Genomic DNA, 20,909 nt, shown 5'->3' on the forward strand with positions numbered 1-20,909 from the left:
AAATCAAAGAGATTTGTGTTTGGTTCTGCAGGGCGGCATAGCGCCTGCTGCCTTTCCTGGCTAAAAGCCCCCTTTGCTACAGGTCAGGCCTCATTTAACCCAGACAACAGGAGTTCAAACAACTTTTAAAGGTAAACACTACACAGGAATAAAGACATAACATTACAGAAATGAGTCTCTGTTGATGAACTCCCTTAGCAACTGTAGTTTTTTCATGTCTCAAGACAGAGTAAAGGCTTATTCACAACTGCCCTTACAGGTAAAAATGGGCCGTCTAAGTAGGCTAACATGCAGCCATTTTTTCTTACATCGTATGATTTCACCATCTTTATTTAATGAAACAGTGGTACAGACAATTTTCAGGCTAAATTCCCAGATTTTGAGGTCTAAAGCCAATGAAAATTCCAACCTGAAGCTGGTTAACTGCATTTCATGGCCTCTCTTTCCAGTCTTTGCCTTCTCAAATAAGACCTAATAACAAAATATCCTGCTTCAGTGGCAAAGAATAATTGATTTTGTGTTTCCTTAATCAACTGTTGATTATTCTTGGGTGAGACTGACAGGACACACAAGTGCCTGTCTGGGAAATGTGAAAACACCGTTAAATTAAAAATCCAATACGTCTTAGTGCATTTCTTATTTGTTTAAGCGTCCTGTTCTTTGGTTTAAATGAGGAGTACTGCAGTCGAGCTGAGGCTGTTTGGCACCAACGCCTAGCCGACAAACAACACCAAGAAGTCGAGTCCAGCTTTAGCTCTGCGGTATTCCTGCATACATTCTTCAACGTATCCTCCCTGCCCTGCTCTGCTCTGCTCTGCGTGGTCGACGTTTCCCTGCGCCAACACCTGAGCCAAATCAATGTGTCATTACTTCGCTTTCACTGAGCTTGATGAAGAGCTGATGAGCTGAATCAGATGTGTTGGTACAGAAGCAGAATGCGCCTGATGGGGGCTCAGGCTGTCACTCGGACCCTCATTCCTTCCATTACCGGATTACTCTTGCTGGCAGCTAAAAGTGAAGGAGATTCGTGAATAATTCGTCGTATTACAATGCCGGTAAATGAAGGGGTTAAGGAGGTTTAGTTGAGTGTGAGCCACTTTCTCTTTTTTCTTTTTTTAATTCTCTTTATCCCCCATTGCTGGTTTTTCATCAGCTCATGCAGTCCTCAATCTATCCACATTTCTTTAAGCCTCCCTCATTTTCCAGTCCAACTTTCTTCATGCTCTGCCTTTCATTCCTGCTGCAGAGGCTCTTCTTCCTTTGAGGCACTTAGCTTTGATTAGCAGAGAGTAAAAGGCTTTAATTTAGTTGGTCTCTCTTTGTTTCCTGTCGTACTTCACGTCTTCCTTTCTTCAGAGGAAGAGGACAAATAGGTGATGTGAAAGGCCTGCAGGTAGGGCTCACACATCCAGCTGCACTTACCCTGATCAGTTTTTTTTTTCTTTTTAAACCAGAGATAACGTTTTGAGCCAAGGCCAGAGAGAATGTGTGCATCTCGTCTGTCGTCGACGCCATTCCCAGAAAGGAGCCGGCTGGCTGACGATGATGTTTTTCTGATAAAACTTTCAGCACCGAATCAAAGGCGGAGTGGATTGTCGTCACCTTAACCAAAGCAGTTGCGTTCCCCTAAAGGAAGGACAGCGGCGCGGCTGACAGAAGCCCGAGGGTGGCTTTGAAAGCTGTTGGGGTGACAGGTAAACGCTGCTTTTAGCACACCTTCAGCCACTTAGCGAGCTCCTGAAATATGTCTGAAGCTGCTCCTGCTTTCATGTTTTTATCTCCAGCTGACAGCTCAGCTTTCAGAGTTGATGTACAGATCTGAAGCCAGCATGGCGACGCTGACGATTTCATCTGTTCTGCAGAAAACATCATTTAGAGCTTTGAGAAACGGCGTTTCACAAAAGCTGCTTTTGACTCCAGACCAACGGCTTGAAGCTCCATGAAAACCTTTCTGAAGCACGTTTGATCTGCGTGTTCATCCCAAATATGCGCCGGTTCTTTTCATCTTCAGCTGTGTTTTGGAAAGAAACCTGAGAGTGAAGCCTAATGACCAAACATAACCAGCCATCCTCTGTTCCAGTGTGCAGGACAGGTTGCCAGCCCGGAGCCACGGACAAAAACACTCGCTTCCAATTTAGTCACCAATCGACTCATGAAGGAGGTTTTTGGACTGGCGCATGCAGATAAAAGTCCACACAGGAAGGACCCAGCTGATACGGAAGCAGAGGCTGCGAGGTGACAGTGCTAACCCCCACACCGGCCCTCCAAATGTGGCTAATTCAACCAAAATATCAACTTCTGCCATCACCAAAAACGAACACTTTTATTCTCATAAAAAATGCAACGTGTGCGCAAGGTTTTAAAATTTTACAGAGCTGTCAGGCTGCCCATCTATGCAAACTGCAGGAACATGAAGAGGAGTCCCATTTAGAGCAGCACTTTTATTTTAGTCTGTAATTAAACTCTCAGCAGGAAGCTCTGTGTTGACTTTAACTGAACATATGTATTGCTTACTTACAGATGAATTGTAAAACTATTCTAATCATTGTAGTTTTACAGATTTGTATTTATAAACGGTATCATCTTTATTTTAAACCTTTTTTTTGTCATACTGCAGCTTAAAGTCTAACAACCACTGACTATATGTGAGAACTGGACTGAGTGCGACGTCACCAATAGAAAAGGGTTTACTTCCATCTCCAACCACATGAAGTTAACTCAGTCACCATTTTTTCGCGAATTAGGCACCGCTAGACTATGTCAGTCAGCAGTGATTGGTTCAAGTCTTTCTGAGTCAACGTTTCTATGACAACCACTCCTGTCACTCAGGAGTGTAGGAGTAAAGGCGGGACATGAACTGCTTCCGGACATCCGTTTTCGGCTAATGAAATCTGGGCGCTGTGTTTTCGTCTTGCTAAAGTCTTCTTGCTAAAAGGTCTGGAGAGAAACTTCCAATCAAATGTTTCAAACGTATGGCATGAGACCACATGCTTTTATTGAGGCATCTGATTGGCCAGTTTATAACTGAAATAACTTGCACTACAGAAAAAATGTCAAGAAAGACATTTTGGATCATCAAAAACATGTTCTGTTCTGACAAACTGAATGAGTGAGTAACAGCTGTTTCTTTCTCTATAGCCAGCAGGGACTTCCTGTTTGGAACACCAGGGGGAGGGGTCACAGTCCAGTTCTCACATACAGTCAATGCAAACAACACAAGTTTTCTTGGGTTTAGTCATTTGAAAACAGGCTCTTGGACATCATTTGACAGAAAAACATGAAGGCTTCCTGCGCCTTCATGTGTCCAAATGTTCTGGGAACTTCTAAATGGATTTCGCCCCGAAAGCTGACTTCTGTTTGAACTCTTTTCATGCTAATAAAGAAGCACTCAGCCTCACACTTCAGCCTCATTCAGCTGCTGAATGTAAATCGTGGGCAATGAACGGAGAACATGTGAGCACTAAAGTAGAAAGGTCAGTGATAGCGAGGAAGACTAAGTCCTTACTCCGTGTCCTCAGGCAGTGGGGAACGTGAAGGTCTGTTTTTTCTGTCTTTAGAGCGGTCGCTCTGATGACTGAAGGATGAACGTTTTCACCAAAAAAAAACAGACCAGATCTGAACACAAGGCTGACTCCTAAAAGCTGGAGGTTTGAGTTGTTGCAGGACTAATCTGCTATAATACTTCCACAAGCCCCAACAAATAATCAGATGTTAAAAAAAGATAAAGAGATCTATGGATTTCCACCAGTGTGAATTCTAATGGATTTTAATGAGAGTCTAGCTGTTTGGCCTATTTAGAAATTCATTGCAAGAATGCTAAAACTGTTTTAGTTTAAAGGTTTTTAAACTAAACCTTTAGCATTTTTAGCTCATTTAGAATTTACGTTGAATTCTTTCATTAATACGTTGACTACTATTTTTGCCACTTTTTAAAAAATGGGTTGTAGTTGTAGTCATAAAAAAATGTAAGCGAAAAACACCTGCTTTTTTAACACGAAAAAAATTAGAACAAAGATTACTTGTTTCTTTTTTTAATAAAGGAAAACATTGAAACTTACTCATTTCTTTTTTTTTATTTTATAAAATGATCAGAATCCAGATTATCCATTTATTTTTTCTTAAATGCAATACGCTTCCATGGCTATTGATTGTATTAAGTTATATAGCATTTTAGCTAGGGATGGGCGATATATTGGTGCCGGTATCGGCCGATATTTGAATAATTTGAGTTTATTGGTATCAGTCCAATGTTAAAAAATCTACCGATATTCTTCTGACTGTTTTCAGGAACATTTTATTTTTGAAATGTCTTCTTGTTCCTAACAGATCGGGTGGCTCATGGTTACAGGCGTAGTCAGTAATTGACTGTTTTTTAGGTAAATGTGGTTTTTGATAGGCATACATGCTGTTCCTAAAAGATCTCTGGCAATGGGGAGCTTATGGTTTACAGTTGTGTCCAACATTCAATAAATGGTCTGAATGCTTACAGATATCGTTTTAAAGTGATACTTTTTCCTATAAGATCCTTTGCTGTATGTTAAAAAGAACAATCTGACTGTCCAGTAAAAGAAAAGTTGTGCATTTCTAATAAAGCAACAAAAAGGAAATCTGAACTTTGTGTAACTGTAGACATTTAAGTATCGGTATCGGCAAATATCGCCTATCAGCCACAGTTGCTGGGGAAACATCGGTTAACGGTATCGGCTGGAAAAAATGACATTGGCCCATCCTTAATGTTAGCTATAAAGTATCTTAAGCTAACACGTTTTGTAGCTAAATACAATTATTTTGCATTTACTTTATTATTACAAAAGGTGTTCAGCTGTTTTTAGTATATTGACTGTCAAATGTACTTTTTACATAATCATTTAAACTTGTTTAACTGTTGGTGACATTTTGGAGAAGGTCAGAATTACTGAACAGTTTTTAAAGCTCCAGTTTTTCATCAGAAAATAATGCTTTTCCTCTAGATAGAGAAAGCAGTTTGCTTTACTAAGTCACTCCTGTTTCTCCAAGAAATATAGATGGTTGGGTTCTTCCATTATGATTCATCAGACGATTGCAAAACATACACACAAATAAAACAACATCTCCTTATAAAAACACTCTTCATAGTCAAACTAGAATTTTAGTCACTTTCTAGCACTTCTTTTTAAACAGTATTAAAATGTTGCAGCTGACCATGGTGGGTCCAGTGTAACCAGGAATGAGAGTAGCTTCTTGTTTTGGTTTCGGTGCAGAAGGTGCCTTACCTCCTTTCCTGACAGGTAGTATGCAGACAGCAGACCTCCGACGAACCTGATGTTCACCTCAAACACTGACACTTCTGCATTCTGCAGCAGAGACAAAAAAGAAAAGGTTTCACAGGTTATTTCTTCCCAATGCATCATTCTACTCTCGCTGTTAGGAGAAGTGAAAATTCAAAACAGAATATTTCAGGCTTTCACTTTGCCTGAGGGGATCCCACAGTCCACAGAAATGAGCTCAGCTGCTCGCTGTAGTTTACTATGAAGTCCAAAATACTCTGTGGGCGATTTTTCAAAGCAGAAAAATGAGACAAGGTGTCGCATTTGTCCCCATCCCGGCAGGGAAGGCTTGAACTTTTTGTTAAAAGATTTCCTTTTTTTATTTACTTAAAAATGTAGCCTAAAGCATCGAAAAGATTGTGGTCTTCTGGAAAATCTGTCTGTTTGAAATATTTTATAGGATCTATTTCATATTTTCCTTCATTAATTACTACAGCTTGGCATTTCATATAGAACCAGGGGCGAACTTGTAGTCCAACACTTGACTGCATGAGTGCGACATCACCCACAGAAAATCACTTACCAAAAGAAGTTCAGTCATTTTTGGTGCTACGGACGCCGCCATGAAGGACTCAGACGATGTCAGTAGGCAGTGATTCGTTTAGTCGGTCTGAGTCACCGTTTCTACGGCAATCACTCTCACAGTCAATGGGTCTGACTTATAGCCTCAGAAAATGGAAACTACTAAAATGAATGATGATGTTTATTTAACGGGGCGCCACCTGCAGTCAAGGTGGAACATAATGGCCAAGAGATGTTCGTATGACTCTTAGGGTGAATTCAGACTGAACAGGTCCATTGGCCTGGACTGAGTCAGCCTAATTTGGTCCAGATCGAGTCCTGAACCTTGCATTTGGTCTGCATTCAGACTGCCCTCTACCAGACATCGGGATGGTTCACTTATTCAGACTTCTGTATCAATATCAGGTACAACACTTTTTACTGCTGCTTCGGTAGGGCAGAGGCCGTTACTGGCAATAAGACAGCTGAGAAAGTACGCTGATAAGTCTTTCTGACATATAGATTGCTGGGAAAACAGTGAGAGGCAATGTGTGTCAGATTAAAAGTTGTTTTAAAGAGCCATCATTCATCAGAGCACATTTCCATGCTGTTCCATGTTTGTCCACAGCTCTCAGTTTATTTCACCTAATGACTACGGTGGCTGATTTGGTTCAGTTGTTCACTCCGAGCAAGGAGCCTATTGAGACTGAGGAAACTGAGTGAACCGGAGCTCCGTCCGGTTGGAAATGAACGGAGACCACCTCCGAAGATGGGTCAGATAGCGGTTCCCGGTCGTGGACCAGGGTCAGACTCAAAATGTGTTCCAGCTTATCGGTGGAAACGGCCTCTGGTTCACTTTAGACGAATCAAATGTGTCCGGTCTGAATACACCCATAAACATCTTCAAAGCCGTTGGAAGTGACTGCAGCCTCCTAGACACTGAGAGCTGTCTGTCACAAACATGTAAATAAAGCAATAAGCAAACTGACCTCTGGGTAATGCAACGCTGGTATTTATGCAAGTTTTGAGTGGTAACTTATCTGATTATCCACAGTCAGTAACCATGAAAGCTCACCTGTCATTGAGGCACTTCACAGCATTGTGGCTGTCAGAAGAGCCTCACTCGTTTTACTGTTTCCATCGTGGTTTAGTGCTGCACGGCTTATAGAATTCGACTTTTTAAATACATATTTTTCTGAAACTTTTATTCAGTATTGTGCCTTTTACAGGCGTTTGTTTATGCTGGTGTTAGAAGCTTGTTTTTTTGTCAGCTCTATTAAGCCTCAGTAGTCCTGAAGTTAGTTTTTTTTTTAACAATTCTACTCAGTTTTTTCTCTACGTTTTAGAACATTTTGGGGGGGAAAACACTTGGACAGTTAAAAAACCGCCTTTGACCCTCATTGAGGCCATAAATAAACAGATCGCACCATGCAGAGCAGATATATTCCAGTCTGGAACAGAGCCCTGCCGTCTCCTGAGGCCTCAGACGGAGTCCAGCTGCGCAGCACAGAGTTGACACGAACAGAGAGGATTGCCTCTAAAACAATCCTAAAAACGGCAACAAGAAACTTTCCTGAGTCAGATGAAGATGTCGTGCCTGACTGACAGCTGGCATGCATCACTGCTGGGGTGGGACACAATGAGCTGTCATGTGGAAAAGCCACTCAGTGTGTCCCGAGAGGCTGAATAAACAAGCAGACTGAGCCTCGGATTCGCCTCGATTAAAAATAAATGACTCCTTGAGCTGTAATCTACATTTTTCAAAACTTTGCTTGAGATTCGTTTAAACTCCTACAGAGCAGGAGCTCCACAGAAAATGGAGTAATGGCGAACCGAAGCAGCAGCTGCGTTAAATCTTTGGACGATGGCCCCTGTGAGTCAGCAGTTGCGGGATGTTATCACAGTGATGTTAAAGAGCGTATGAAAAAACCAGCATGAGCAGCACAAAGAGAGAGCTAATTAAGGAGGGCAGCCGGACGGGTCGATGAGATAAACCCTCTACCTAGCGCTCTGCAGATCAAAGCCTTATCCACAGATCTTCTGGTACTGTAGCTTGTTAAAACCACAAAAGGACGAGTTCATCTCTGTGCTGTGAGTCAGCATCGCTGCTCTAATGGCAGGCAGAGGAGGATGCCGTTCTGCTAAACGATGGCTAACATAGAATCACTTTAACACAGCTACGACAAAACCGCAGAAACGACTAACTCCCTTTCAAGCCATTAATTAAACTAATTTTGACAAACTTTTTTACTTCACATTTTAATATACCATGTTCTGTACGCATAAAAGTTGATTTATGATCACTTAAATTACTGATAAGTGTATGTTGGTGTATGTAAATGTTTTTTCCAATAAATTTCATTTGATATATATATATACATATATAAAGATACAGTACAGACCAATTCTCATTTAAATAAATGGGAAGGTGTGTCCAAACTTTTGGTTTTATATCTTTTATATCCAGGAAAGCTGGACAGACTAAAATCGATTGCCCCAGAAATTTCCCAGAAGTCTCTGTGATAAACCAATGTGCATCAATACTTACTAAAGTGGCGAATATAGACCACAATGCACTGCATTGTGTGTGTGTGTGTGTGTGGGGGGGGGGGGGGGGGGTATTTTTTAAATAAACAATCAACGTTTTCATTTTCGGAACACAGTAGATTCATTAATATTCATCGTAGAATGCTCGTCTTTATTAGAGTTTTACTCTGAAAGTAGAGACATCATATTCGCAGTTTAAAAGGAAAAAGCAGTGAGCATGGTGTCTGAATGCTTTTAAAATCCAGGGCACTATGTAGTCCAGCACTATATTGATTTTTTAGTAGTTAGGGAGTAGTAGGGTGGGAATTCAGGACGGCCTACGTCTCTCGGCTGGCCTGAGAACATCTCGGGATCTCCTCAGATGAGCTGGAGGAAGTGGCCTGGGAGAGGGAAGTCTGGGCATCTTTGCTTAGACTGCTGCCCTGGAGGCCCCATCCCAGATGAGCGGAAGCAGATGGATATATTTCTGCTGTCTTGTTTAGTTTTATGGCTTGAAATGAACAGTTTGCAAATCCAAATCAACTATATTAAAAAAGAAAATCAGTGTTTCAGAACCTAGTTCAGTAAACCGAACTTCGGGCAAATCTATAAAAAACACTTTAATAATTTTACTTTGAACCTAGATTTACTTCTGGTGACAGTTTCAGTTTATTTAGCCCATGATTAAAATCCAACATTATTCTACATTTTCAGAGCATTCATTACATTGTCTGAAGTGTATTTTAATATATAATCTACTAGATCAGGGGTCGGGAACCTATGGCTCGCGAGCCATATATGGCTCTTTTGATGGTCACATGTGGCTCGCAGACAAATCTTCAATTTTTTTTATTCATCAGACCAGTCCTTCTCGGGCGCAATGCGATGCCAGAGGCGCGCAGTAGTATCCGTGCTTGGAGAGAAGGATCTGCGCCAGCATTATCACTTTACTATTATCTATTATTTCACAGAGTTTGTACCACCCAGAAACCTTTGAATTGCCGTGCCTAAAACTGCGCGCTCCCGTCTCTGAGAAAGAGCGCGCAGTAGCGGGGACGGGATGTGTGAGGGAGAAAGCAGAGGGTGAGGGTGGGGTTGTGGGCACGGCCAGTAGGTGAATCGCGCAGGGATTGTAAAAACGTAAAACCTGCTGCCCGTCACTCACTGCAGTGTGTGAGTGTGTGTTTGGCTCCGTATCTGCATGTGATCAGTCTTTGTCACATCTAAAGAACATTCAGACCTTTGATCACGTTTAAAGTCTCAACGCCTGCATGAAGCAGAAACTCACCAAGTATCAACCAGACTAGACCATCAGCAGAACTACCACGAGAAATACTCATCATTTATTAGCAACAGCATAACGATATTATTAAAAAGAATCCACAGACTTATTGTACTTTAGAAGTGTTGAAATTACATCAAATGCACACATTCATTTGTATATTTAGTTTTAAACATATTGTCGCGGCTTGAGTTTAACTGGGTGGCTGTTGGGCCGTGTTATAAGTTCTGGAGTTCAATGAACGCATCATGCAGAGATCTGATTGGCCCCCAGTTCTGTCGCTCAGCCTGTTGTTAGGTAGTTTGGACCAATGGGGTTCAGCTATGGGCCGAATAAGGGAAATGGGAGGGCTGGAGCGGGAGCAGGAGAATATAAAGTTAGGAGAAGCGCTCTCATCTCGGCGGGAGAGATTCAGGAGTTGCTGAATTAATTTACGGCATTTGTTACAGCCAGCATTAACCAGAATAAAGAACCTCAAAAGAGGTTAAGCCTCAGTGTGGGAAAAGGACACCACATTAAATATGTGGCGTTTATGGCTCTCTTGGCCAAAAAGGTTCCCGACCCCTGTACTAGATGTAAAAAGATTGCAAATGATGCTCGTTATGGTCATTGACAGTTGTTGCTTCTATTGTAAAGGTTTTCCTGTGGGATCCTTACGTCCTTTCAAATCTGACAGCATGATCTTTGGTTACAGTCAGAGTGAGACATTGAAAGTCTTAGCTTTGTTTTTTAATACATCACCTTGTTTAGTCATTTCTAAAGAGCTGTTGGTTTTATGGATTTTGTTGTTTGATTTCTTAAAGCAGCTGATCAAATGAACTTCATGAAAACATGTGTGACCCTGCAGAGGCTCATGGGATAGTGTCAGAATGTTTATGAGCATCCCTGATGCACACGTACCACGTTGAAGTCCAGGTTCTTCTCCACCCACTCCGTGGCGGCGTTGAACTCCTCGGACATCTCCATGATGAAGAGCGTGTCCAGAGCGTCCACTATCGTGGCTCCTTTAATGCTCCCTGCAAGAAGCAGAGAGGGAGACATGTGGTGAGACATCCTGGAGGAGCAGCAGGAGTCGGGAGGCAGAGAGAATCATTCAGCAGACAGATGGTGAGAGCTGCTGATTATCGGCATGGATCAAACATCAGGAGAGCAGCTCATTGAGGTTGATTAGCCTCAGAGCGCCGCCGTTCCAGCCTCGGCGTTTGTCAGCGCTTGGGCCGATCTAGGAAATCGGAACTGCAAACCCGAGGAGGCGCCTAGCCCGCTCCTGCTCGCTACAAACCCGAGGAGGCGCCTGACCGCCTGAACCGCACGGAGAGACAGAGGAGGACAGAGGGAGGTCTGAATGAAAAGCTGCTACATAAAGATTCAGTGAGAAGACCTTTAGAGTAAGCCACCAGCAAAACCTCTAACAACAAGGCTCAAATGATCTGTTTAGGGTGAGTTCAATAAAATAAAAAGGCCAGATTTATTCAACTTCCTGTTTCAATTTCAATGTATTTGTTTGAAGGATGACATGTCATCTCGTTTTCAAGGGGGTCCTCGACATACAACAAAACAAGCAAATACCGACAGATACAGTTGAGCAAACCTTACATATGTCAAAACAAAGACGAACTTAAAATATACAAGGCAAAGAGCAGGCAGACACACACACACACATACACACACACAAACACAGACATTTATTGCACCTATTAGCAGTTAGTCTAAGGTAAAGGAATAAAAAGAAATCAAATCATCAAATTAAATCAAAAAAAGTTACATGAGTGTTGAAGATGTACTAAACAGGCATTTTTAAATGCAAAGAATGAGGTTAAAGAGCGAATAGATGGAGGAAGATTGTTCCAGTCAGAGGGTGCTTTTTAATAAAATGAATATTTTCCAATTTCTTTTTTAACTCTTGGAACAACAAAAAAGATTTGATCTGCATGACGTAAATTATAAGAAGACTGAAAAGGAGTTGGATATTATCTTAAGTAGTAGTTTCTGTAGAAGTCTTTCATTTAGCAAAATATATTCAAAATAATTTCAGAGAAATCTAGAGGTTATTTTGAATCTTAAAACACAACTTTTGACCGTCATTGCACTTTTAAAAGCAAAACATACAAAAACTTCAGCAAAAGTTTTTTCTAAATGTAAATCATTTTTCTATTCTGAAAACTGAAAAGCTCATCATTTAGTCATTTTTTGTGTGTAATGCTTCCACATTTGCAGCAGCTGTCTGAGCCGTGTTTATGCTCGATGGATGAAAGAATTCAGAAACACAGACACGTTTACGTAGCAGTGAAGATGAACACAAACAGGAAGTTGAGTAGAAATGGCAAACTGAGAATCACACTGTATTAACCAATGAGTCATATCGCTAGAGGAGACATTACGTGATTCCTCATGGGAGGAGAGCACCGCCATCTTGGTGAGGTCAACTCACTGCTGTAGTGCAAGCATGTGAACACATTTTTTGCAAAATGCCAGTTCATTGTGCGGGTTTCAACTGCCAAAATTGGATAAATGAGTCCATGAAGGAGGAAGGCATGACATTTCACAGGTAGGTACCATAATTCTATTGTTTTAATGCTGCAGGGGCTTCATTAATAGTACACATGGTGCATGGCTTTTATTATCAACATGCTGCATGATGTACGTATAATTTGCTGTCGACATAAATGTAAACTTTATTTTGTGACTGAACTTTCCTTGCTGGTTTCTAATGGATTCAGACTTGAGGAAAAAGTGGGCCTTAACTATCACAAGAGCTGGATGGATCACTGTGGTACCAACTAGTAATACAGTCTGGCTATGTTCAAAACATTTTGTGGAAACAGATTTTGATTAGAGGCCAGACTGTTCGCTTGAAACCCGGCACCATAACATCTGTGTTACATCATTGTTCATTGCTTTTTGTTTTGTTTTTTCAGGGTAAATCTTTTGTTGACTTTTGAACTTATTGTTGCCTTATTATTATTATTATGATTATTATAATTATTTATTGACTTGTTATTGACTTATTGTTGGGCTTTTCTCAATAATTTAAGTTACATGTCAAAGAGGTCTAAAACTTCTAAATGTTTAGAAATTATTTTTTAAAATTATTTGTAAAAAAAATAAAAAATAAACCCTCACAATTAAAAAAAAAAAGATTTGTAAGAAGTCCTGCAATTTTGCATTTTTCATTAAAGTTTGACGACCTCACCAAGATGGCGACGCGCTCCGCCACCATTGGCCAGGCTTCCCATGAGGGCGTGTCTCCTCTAGCGTGATAACTTATTGGTATTAACCTAAACAGATCTTTAACTAATATGTTTCTTTAAAAGAAAACCAGCAGAGGTCAGGTGCTGCTGTTTTTGTGCATTTCTTCTAATGCAGTGAGGCAATTAAAAACCCAGGAGTGTCTGTTGATCCATCAGCATTCTTGCTTTTTCACTATGTCAGCTTCCTGTAAGCTTCTCCTCACATGCGTCATGTGACACGAAGGCAACAACCGTGACAAAAACCAGAAAAAATGATTTTATCATTATTTAATGGAACAAAATCTTTAAAGATGAAAAAATAGACAAAAATAGATACAGAGTCCTGGTTTATGCATTAGCATAAGAAAAAAAATGCAAAAAAAACAGTTGAAATAGATATTTGAAGCAGCTTTGACTTTGAAAGGATGGCAGCTGAAAAGTGGAAGAAGTGACAGAGAAATGTTAATAAGGCCATATTAAGTTCTGATATATGCTAATTTGTAGGAAAGCGATTTTTGCAGCAACTAAAAGAAAAGAGAAAAGAAGGTAAAGGAGGCTGAGCAACAGCACAAATGCTAATTATGCTAAACTGACTCCTGAATTGCTAATTAGCTGAACTACAGATAAACTAATTGAAGGAAGCTGAGTTATAACTAATTAACTGATGGTTACACAATTTAGAAAAGAACTTACCACATTTGGGAGAAAGTTAAATGTTACCAACAAAAAAAAAAGTTCTTTGTAATGCCTATAATGCTAAGCAAAGCAAAAAAAGTAAAAGAAAAACAACCAGGAACAATAAATAATACCAAATAAGTAAATACTTCTAAACTAAATGCTAATAAACCTTAACATCATGCTGAGAATGCATTAATAGTGTTAGTCTGCCCATCCAAATTAGCCCAAAAAATGTAAATGATTTTAGAAGAAGCTAAATAGTACCAAATAGATAATTATCTGTCAATGAAATGCTAATGACGCTAAATACTATGCAGAAAATGCTAAACTTGTTAAAAACACAATCTACGGGTCAATCTCCAAATGGATGCATGTGACTAATATGCCATACGGCCTTGGAGGGTCGTAGAGAGGAGCAGGGTAGGTGTTTCTTACAGTTCCCTTGAGGCTAGCAAGGCCACCTGAAGGGACGCCATGAAAATGGAAAGTACCATTGCGGTGCGTGAAGTATTTGTAAGGCTACACACACTTAGGATGAACGCCTTTACTCTGCTTGTTGGTAAGGTTTGACCCTTGACTGCACATGATACGGAAGTGCCTGTAAGACGCCAACATTGTCTCATTTTCTTATTTCTAACAGTCAGGCCGTATGCAAGGAGCACGCACAGAACACACGCTTAGCATGTGACCGGCACTGAAACAGGACTTTGGGGGGTTAAAAAAGAGAAAAAACTAGTATGATGTGCCTGCATTTCACCTACGTCACCCTTACTTGCACTTGGGAGTTGCTTAAATGTTCGTTTGACCTCTCGCTTGCAGCATGCCTGGAAAATAAAATGTCCATGAACATTTTCACTCTCACTGAGATGTCTACTAGCTTGTTTTTTCCCATTCTGCGTGTCCTTTGTCTATTTTTACAGCTTTGTCTATCTTTTGCTCTCAGACGCCCCATATTCAGTTGTGACCAAGTCTTTACACTTAGATGCACTATGTCCATACAACATAATTGAACTGTAGTGGAGCGCTGACGCCTGTGAATGATTTTCTGGTGATCTGCAATGAAACGATCGGGTCAACAGTGCCAATGAGAAGCCAGGCTGTGATCAAATCCGCTTTCAATTTTATGCCCATATGGAAGCACTGTGAGACAAAGCTCCAGGAGGTTGGAGAGTAAAGTCTGATGATCTCGGAGGCAACGAACACGGCGAGGAGGATGTCGCGACAGACTCCAGCATGGGGAGGGAGCAGATGGCTCAGCAGAGGGCGACGTCTACGAGGCGGATGATGGGAGACGCTGCGATTGCTTTTATCAAGAGTGGCAGATGGGAGGGGAGCCGGCTGCACGATGCTTTCAGCAGAGAATCCTTACATTTGTAGGAGCTCTTTGCACAAATTCACACCCACTGTCCTCTGTTTGTCATGAATCAGAGGTGGACTGGGAATAGACTATAAAGATGCTGTAAAGCTCTAAACAACTTCGCCTTTGAAGATGATGAAATCTAGAACGGTTTCAGCTAATAGAGATTTTTTTAAGCCTCGTCTTTTCTTAAAAACACTCAGACAAGCTACCAGAGGAACAAAGCAGAGCAAAGATGGGCAAAATGGATGGAGAAATGAAAAATGAAGCGGGCTCATGTCCCCGAAAGAAAAGAATCATTACCTCTCTGTTCTGAGACGCAGAGGAAGGATAGATGGCAGGGAGGGGAGGCAGAAAAATGGGAAACCGAGGGTCCAAAAGTCATTAACTGACGCTTTCCTTCTATTCCTGTAAAACACAATCTATCCTGTTGCTCCTCTCTCAACATCCACTTGTCTTCTGCTAAGGAAACCATCCATCTTTTTTCTCCAGCTTCTATTGTTTTACTAAAACGAATCCGTCTGCTCATGTAAAGCAATCTTTACAATGCTGCAACAAGTGAACACCTGAAAAGGTTTCATCTTCTCTTCCTTCATCTTGTCATCTAAATTGCTCTTTTGTCTTGAATCGATGAAACAGATTTTCAAGTTATGTGAGAGTAAAGGGTTGCTTTTTTGGGGGGAGAAGAAGCTGAAGGATTTGGCTGTGGGTCAGTCTGAACTCGTCTGCCGAGTCCTTTTCAGCGCTGAGCTGTAAATTATGTTCCGGCTCTGCTCACACAATAAAGACAGATCTACAACTGTGCGCCTCTGAAAGTGCACCTCTAACCGGGTGGATGAATCGATCATACATCGTTTCACACGTTTTTGTATCAAAGGATTTTTTTTCCCATTTACCTCCAAACAGGAACCAAAAGTTTTATCTTTTGTTACTCTTAGGGAACCCTAATTTCGAGAAGCTCACAGCAGAAAAAAGTCCTTTAAGTTATTTCAGAAAATTCTGTCCTTTTCATGTGAGGGCATGGACCATTTAAAGAAAAGTTACCTTTTATTACACATGTATAACTAATTTAAAACCAGGAAATGACTATTGAAGCATAAAGGACAACAGCTAGATTTGTTTTAAGCTGTCAGCGTATCCCTTCAGGGATCGCCACACACAATCAGTTTTCACTGATTCACACAGGTGGTTTGGCAGAGATTTTTACGCCAGATGCCCTTCCTGACACAACCCTGTGTTTTATCCGGCTGGGGACCGGCACAGGGAACTCTGGCTTTGAGAATCCTCAAGCAAAATATCTCTGAGGGTGGGGGGGCAGTTCACATCCTAACAGCAGCTCTGGGAGACTATACTGACATCCTGCAAAGAAATTCAAGCAAAAACTCTCCAAAGACCGACAAGTTCAATGGATGAAAGAATTGTGAAGCTGCTACAAAACGAGTGGTTCTATGTTCAGATGGAACTTGACCTATGGAGATAATTTTCATTGGAATAGATTTGGATTTCAGTAAATATGACCTAATGCAGCAAATTCAACAAATGACTATTTTCAGTTCTTTAGAATCTATAAAATCAGTGTTGGGAAAAATAATGCATCACTTTACTCTAGTTACTGGATCAAATAATAATAAACGACTTTACTCATTACCTATTTGAGAAAGTAATTTACTACTTGTCACTTTTGCGTTACTTTTCTTCCACTCATATAAACAAAAGCCGTTTGCACAAACAAGATCCTCTTGTCCTTCATTTAATTTGATTCTTAAAGAAATGACCTTGTGCAAAGTCTGAACCTGGATCAAGACACAACCTGGCTTCATTAAAATTCAAAAATGACAAAATGAAGTTACAACACATGTGGTTAGGGCTGCACAATATGAGGAAATCTCTCGATATTAGGGATCGATATTGTGATGAGGACATAACTTGCAATTTAAGAACAAATAGCAAAACAACCAAAATCATCATTTCCATTTTACTGCCGTTTAATTTAAATAAGAGTCAACATACCTTAAATTATACCCCAAATGAAACTAGTCTACATAGGAGGGGAGCATCTAACATAAAAGGGCTTCATCCAATTGGTCAAAGGCATAAATGGATTTGTTTGATTCGCTAAATACTTCAAGCTGCCATTAGATTGTTTTAGCACATTTAAAGTAACCATTTATTGCCGATTTCGCGAAATTTACGATTTATTGTGCAGGCCTACATGTGGTCTATATGGCACAGCTCAAAGTGAGATATTCATATGTATTCATACCTATCAAATATGAAATTAAGCCATTCTTCTGAAAACACAGAAATGCCTCCATGTTCATTTTTTCTGACTTTAGGTAATCCATTACTATGAGTTGCACCGCTCTCTCTCTCTCTCGATCTACCTTTTTGTGTCTACCAAACTCTGTTACTGGAGTAATTACTAATCATGGTAGTAGTAATTACTAAAGGAATTAAATTACAGTAACTTGTTACTTTTTAATCCATTACCCCCAACACCGTACCAAATTTGTGGAACTCTGTTGTGCGTATTAATTTAAAATGGTGCATTTGTAGGTTTTTTTTTTTTTTTAAATACTGTGTTCTACTGTTATCTTTATTTGATTTGATTTGTTCAATAACATTTAATATACACTCTAATGCTTAGAGACTTAAAATGATTATTTAGAAACATGTCATTTACATAATAATTTGGAGGGTGCTGTAATGCTTTAAATCGGTAAGACAAAAGCCAATGAGTACACAACCACATCACAGATCCTACTTTTAGATGAAAAAAAGGTGAAACTGAAAGCAGATTCATTCTCAGTCAAAAAGTCTCAGCTGCCATTTAGAGCTGATGAAGCCTTTGGATAGTAGGAGACTGCAGAAATGAAGTCCAATTGTCTTCCATTTAGGTGCCCTTTAGATGATTGTTTACTCAATTTAGCCTTTCCACTCCATGCAGGGAGGAGCACTTCAGAGGGGGCTGACCGATAAATCACCCTCAACAACAGAAACACTCACTAGTAAGGGAAAATGAGACGTGCTTGCTTCAGCTATCGTAACCCTTGTGCTATCCTAGGCACTTTAACGTTGGGAGTTGGGTCATCTAGACCCACTAGATAGTGCGCTGAACCTTTTTTCATCAATGATTTGTGATCTTCACTGGTGTCCATGGATTACATGAAATCTTTCCACCTTTATCCACCTTTGTCATGGTAGGGAGAACACGTCAATGTAAGGGTGGGGTCATCTAAGATAGCACAAGGGGTTAAAGGAGTCTTTCGGAAAAGCTTTGATGAAGCCGGTAGGAATTCGTCACAAATTTCTTTAAAGTATATTTGCTATTACAGCTCATAAAAGTGAAATCAGGCATGACGATACAAGCGAACGCAGCAACATTCAACAGGCCTTTCGTTCACTGGGGATAGCTAGCAACACGGGCAAGCCCCACATGAAGATTAGCTATGCTCCTTCCTACCTTAGGGCCTTGTCCCCACCTGCCCTGTCTCCCAAATCTCATCTTAACACATATTTAACTGTTAAAATACACATCGAACATCAAAATATCAACTAGGACCCTTCAATACATAGCTAAGGTTGTAAATCTAGCTGAGGAAACGGGGATAACAGGTGTGTAAACAAATGACAATGTATTCAAATCAAGGCAGGAAAACTGTAGTTCCATTTTGGCCTGACAACAACTATGCACAAAGTGGCGCCTTTTAGCCACACAAAACCCGATCCCCACTAGTAATCTGTGAAGCTAAGTCAGTTCTGACCATGATGTCGCAGTGAGGCAAAGTTTTTAACCCACTAAATCTAAAATGCTAACCAGCAAGTAACAGTCTGACTTCCTGCTTCAGGCACATTTAAGATGAACTGAAGTGGTTCCATTTGTTTTATTAGATGGGCCTCAAGCAGGAAGTCAAACCATAAGTTGGTAGTGGCTGGTTACAAGCTTACAGTCAATTTTAGAAAATCAATTTTGGAAAGATCTGGGTTTCAAACTGGTGCTAAAAAAAAACGTCCTCCAATTGAACTCTACAAATCAGGGTGGAATCACCAAACACTGGTTTTTATACAGTAACATTTTTATTTCACTCCAATGAAAATGAGGTTTTTGGTGGTTTTCACATGTTTTTGTGGCATTTTACTGATGATAGAGGACATGGATAAAGAACATCAGGCTCAAATGTGCATTTCTGAATACTTTTTTTTCCAAATCCTTGTAAATCAGGAGCAGACAAAAACTGCTGCCTATAAAGAACTTGTATAGTCTAAAGCAGCGGTTCTCAAACTTTTTCTCTTGTTCCCTTTGGAGAAGGATGAATATTCCTCTGTTTGTGCTGTAAACCTCATCCTCAGGGTGGGGTCTGACGGGATTTCAATGAACTGATCCTCCTCAGCAGAGCTCAAATCAGCAGCTGCTGCTGCGTTAAACGGATCTCTCAGCCAGTCGTATTGAGCATATATGAGAAAGAATCCTTGCAGGGAAGACATGTACAAGGTAAATGATTCTTTATACAAAGAATAAATAAATTAAAAAAAGGATAATTCACTTTGTATGTTCTCAAACTGTGGGGCGTGAAGGCATTTCATCCATTATACATGCATTTCTCCATTCGTCAACGAATCTGATTGCAGTTGCAGAGAAAGGCAGGTGTAGGTCTCCATACTGCCAGCTTCTGTCGCATGTAAGTGATGTCACAGCTAGCACCTGCTTGATAGCCGTTGAACCAAATGACGCTGCGTTCACTCGTGTGGGCTTACTTTTACCGTGTTCAAGACAAATGATTCACCCAAGTTTTGTAAAATGTGCTTAACAAAAGTGCCAAAAGGGGCTTAAAACAGTCGGGCTTTAACACAACAAATCTTAAAAGTCACCTGAAAATCCATCACAGCGACGTGTGGAAAGAATACGAAGTCGACACCAGGGCTGTTGTTGGCGGCCATTCAGAGAAGAAAGGCAAAGCATGAAAAGGCCAATAAAACGTGTTTGTACAATCTTTACTCCAGCTTCTTTGCAGGTCACAACAGTGCTGTAAATGTACTGGGTTACATAAGAGCGATACACTGCTACTTTGTATGGTTTTTTTTCTCAAATATTTTAAACAAAAAGAAAATTATCAGTTGATTATCGGCATTGGATTCAAGAAGGAAGTTTCAGTTATTGGTACTGGTCATAAAAACTCATCTGCATCACTAATACATTTGTTTGTTTTGGGGGTGGAACTAGTTTTTTGTTCCAACACAACAAGAAAATGCTTTTTTTTTTTTCATTTTTCTTTTGGTTATCTGTGCCAACAAACCATTTCTCTAGAAATATTTGGGCAGTAACAAACCAATTTAGCTCAAACATAAGAGGTTTTTTTATGTGTTCTGGAGGAGAACAAACACTGCAAGGACTCAGTGACTAAGCAGCCTTCAAAGGCTGACAGCACCAAGAGGGCCAGGGATATTTAGTAAAAAAAAAAGCACTCTTAAACATATTCCGTCATTGACCTGGGTTCCTCCCTTCTGCTGGCTGCCTCTACAGGCTGCAGTGTTCCTTATCCCTGCCTTATGCAAACGCCAGGCCTAATCCCAAACGCTGAAGTCGGATCCTGACACCCTCCACCCTGCTGCTGATCTCATTTACGCCAACAACCATCTCACCACGGAGTCCCAACTTGTTTTTTTTTTTTTTTGAGAGGTCACAGAGGGGAGGGGAGGAAAAGTGATGGCTAAGCCTCGGACTAATCGCGTTATTGCAGCCAGAGAGCGTGGACACGCGCACATCCCAGAGCGTGTTAACCTCCCGGCTCCAGCTGCCAGATTTTCAAGAGTCAACAGTTTTTGTCAAGGTTAGAGAGAAACCCATGCAGAACGGAAGGAGTAGGAGCAGAGCTGTCACAACGCGACAAAGCGGGAGGCTCTGCGCACATGTAGGAGCCGCTGTAATCTTGCAGGGTATTTGCAGGGATGAGCGGTGTTTTCATTAACACACAGCCAATGACGGGACGGGCGGCGTCGGTGCAGAGGCCCCACAAAGCCCCAGAGACCGT

General features: G+C 40.8%; 1 protein-coding gene across 1 annotated transcript in view; it reads right to left on the reverse strand.

The window, feature by feature from the left end:
* Positions 1-20,909, reverse strand: part of LOC101158740 (mannosyl-oligosaccharide 1,2-alpha-mannosidase IA) — a 125,498-nt gene that overhangs the window by 64,528 nt on the left and 40,061 nt on the right. The window contains exons 3-4 of the mRNA XM_023953195.1: positions 10,516-10,631; positions 5,253-5,333 (exon numbers count right to left, since the gene is read on the reverse strand). Coding sequence (XP_023808963.1) covers positions 5,253-5,333; positions 10,516-10,631 — 197 coding nt within the window. The remainder of the gene's footprint in view (positions 1-5,252; positions 5,334-10,515; positions 10,632-20,909) is intronic.

Source organism: Oryzias latipes, chromosome 24 (genome assembly GCF_002234675.1).
Source record: "Oryzias latipes chromosome 24, ASM223467v1".
Lineage (NCBI taxonomy): Eukaryota > Metazoa > Chordata > Actinopteri > Beloniformes > Adrianichthyidae > Oryzias > Oryzias latipes.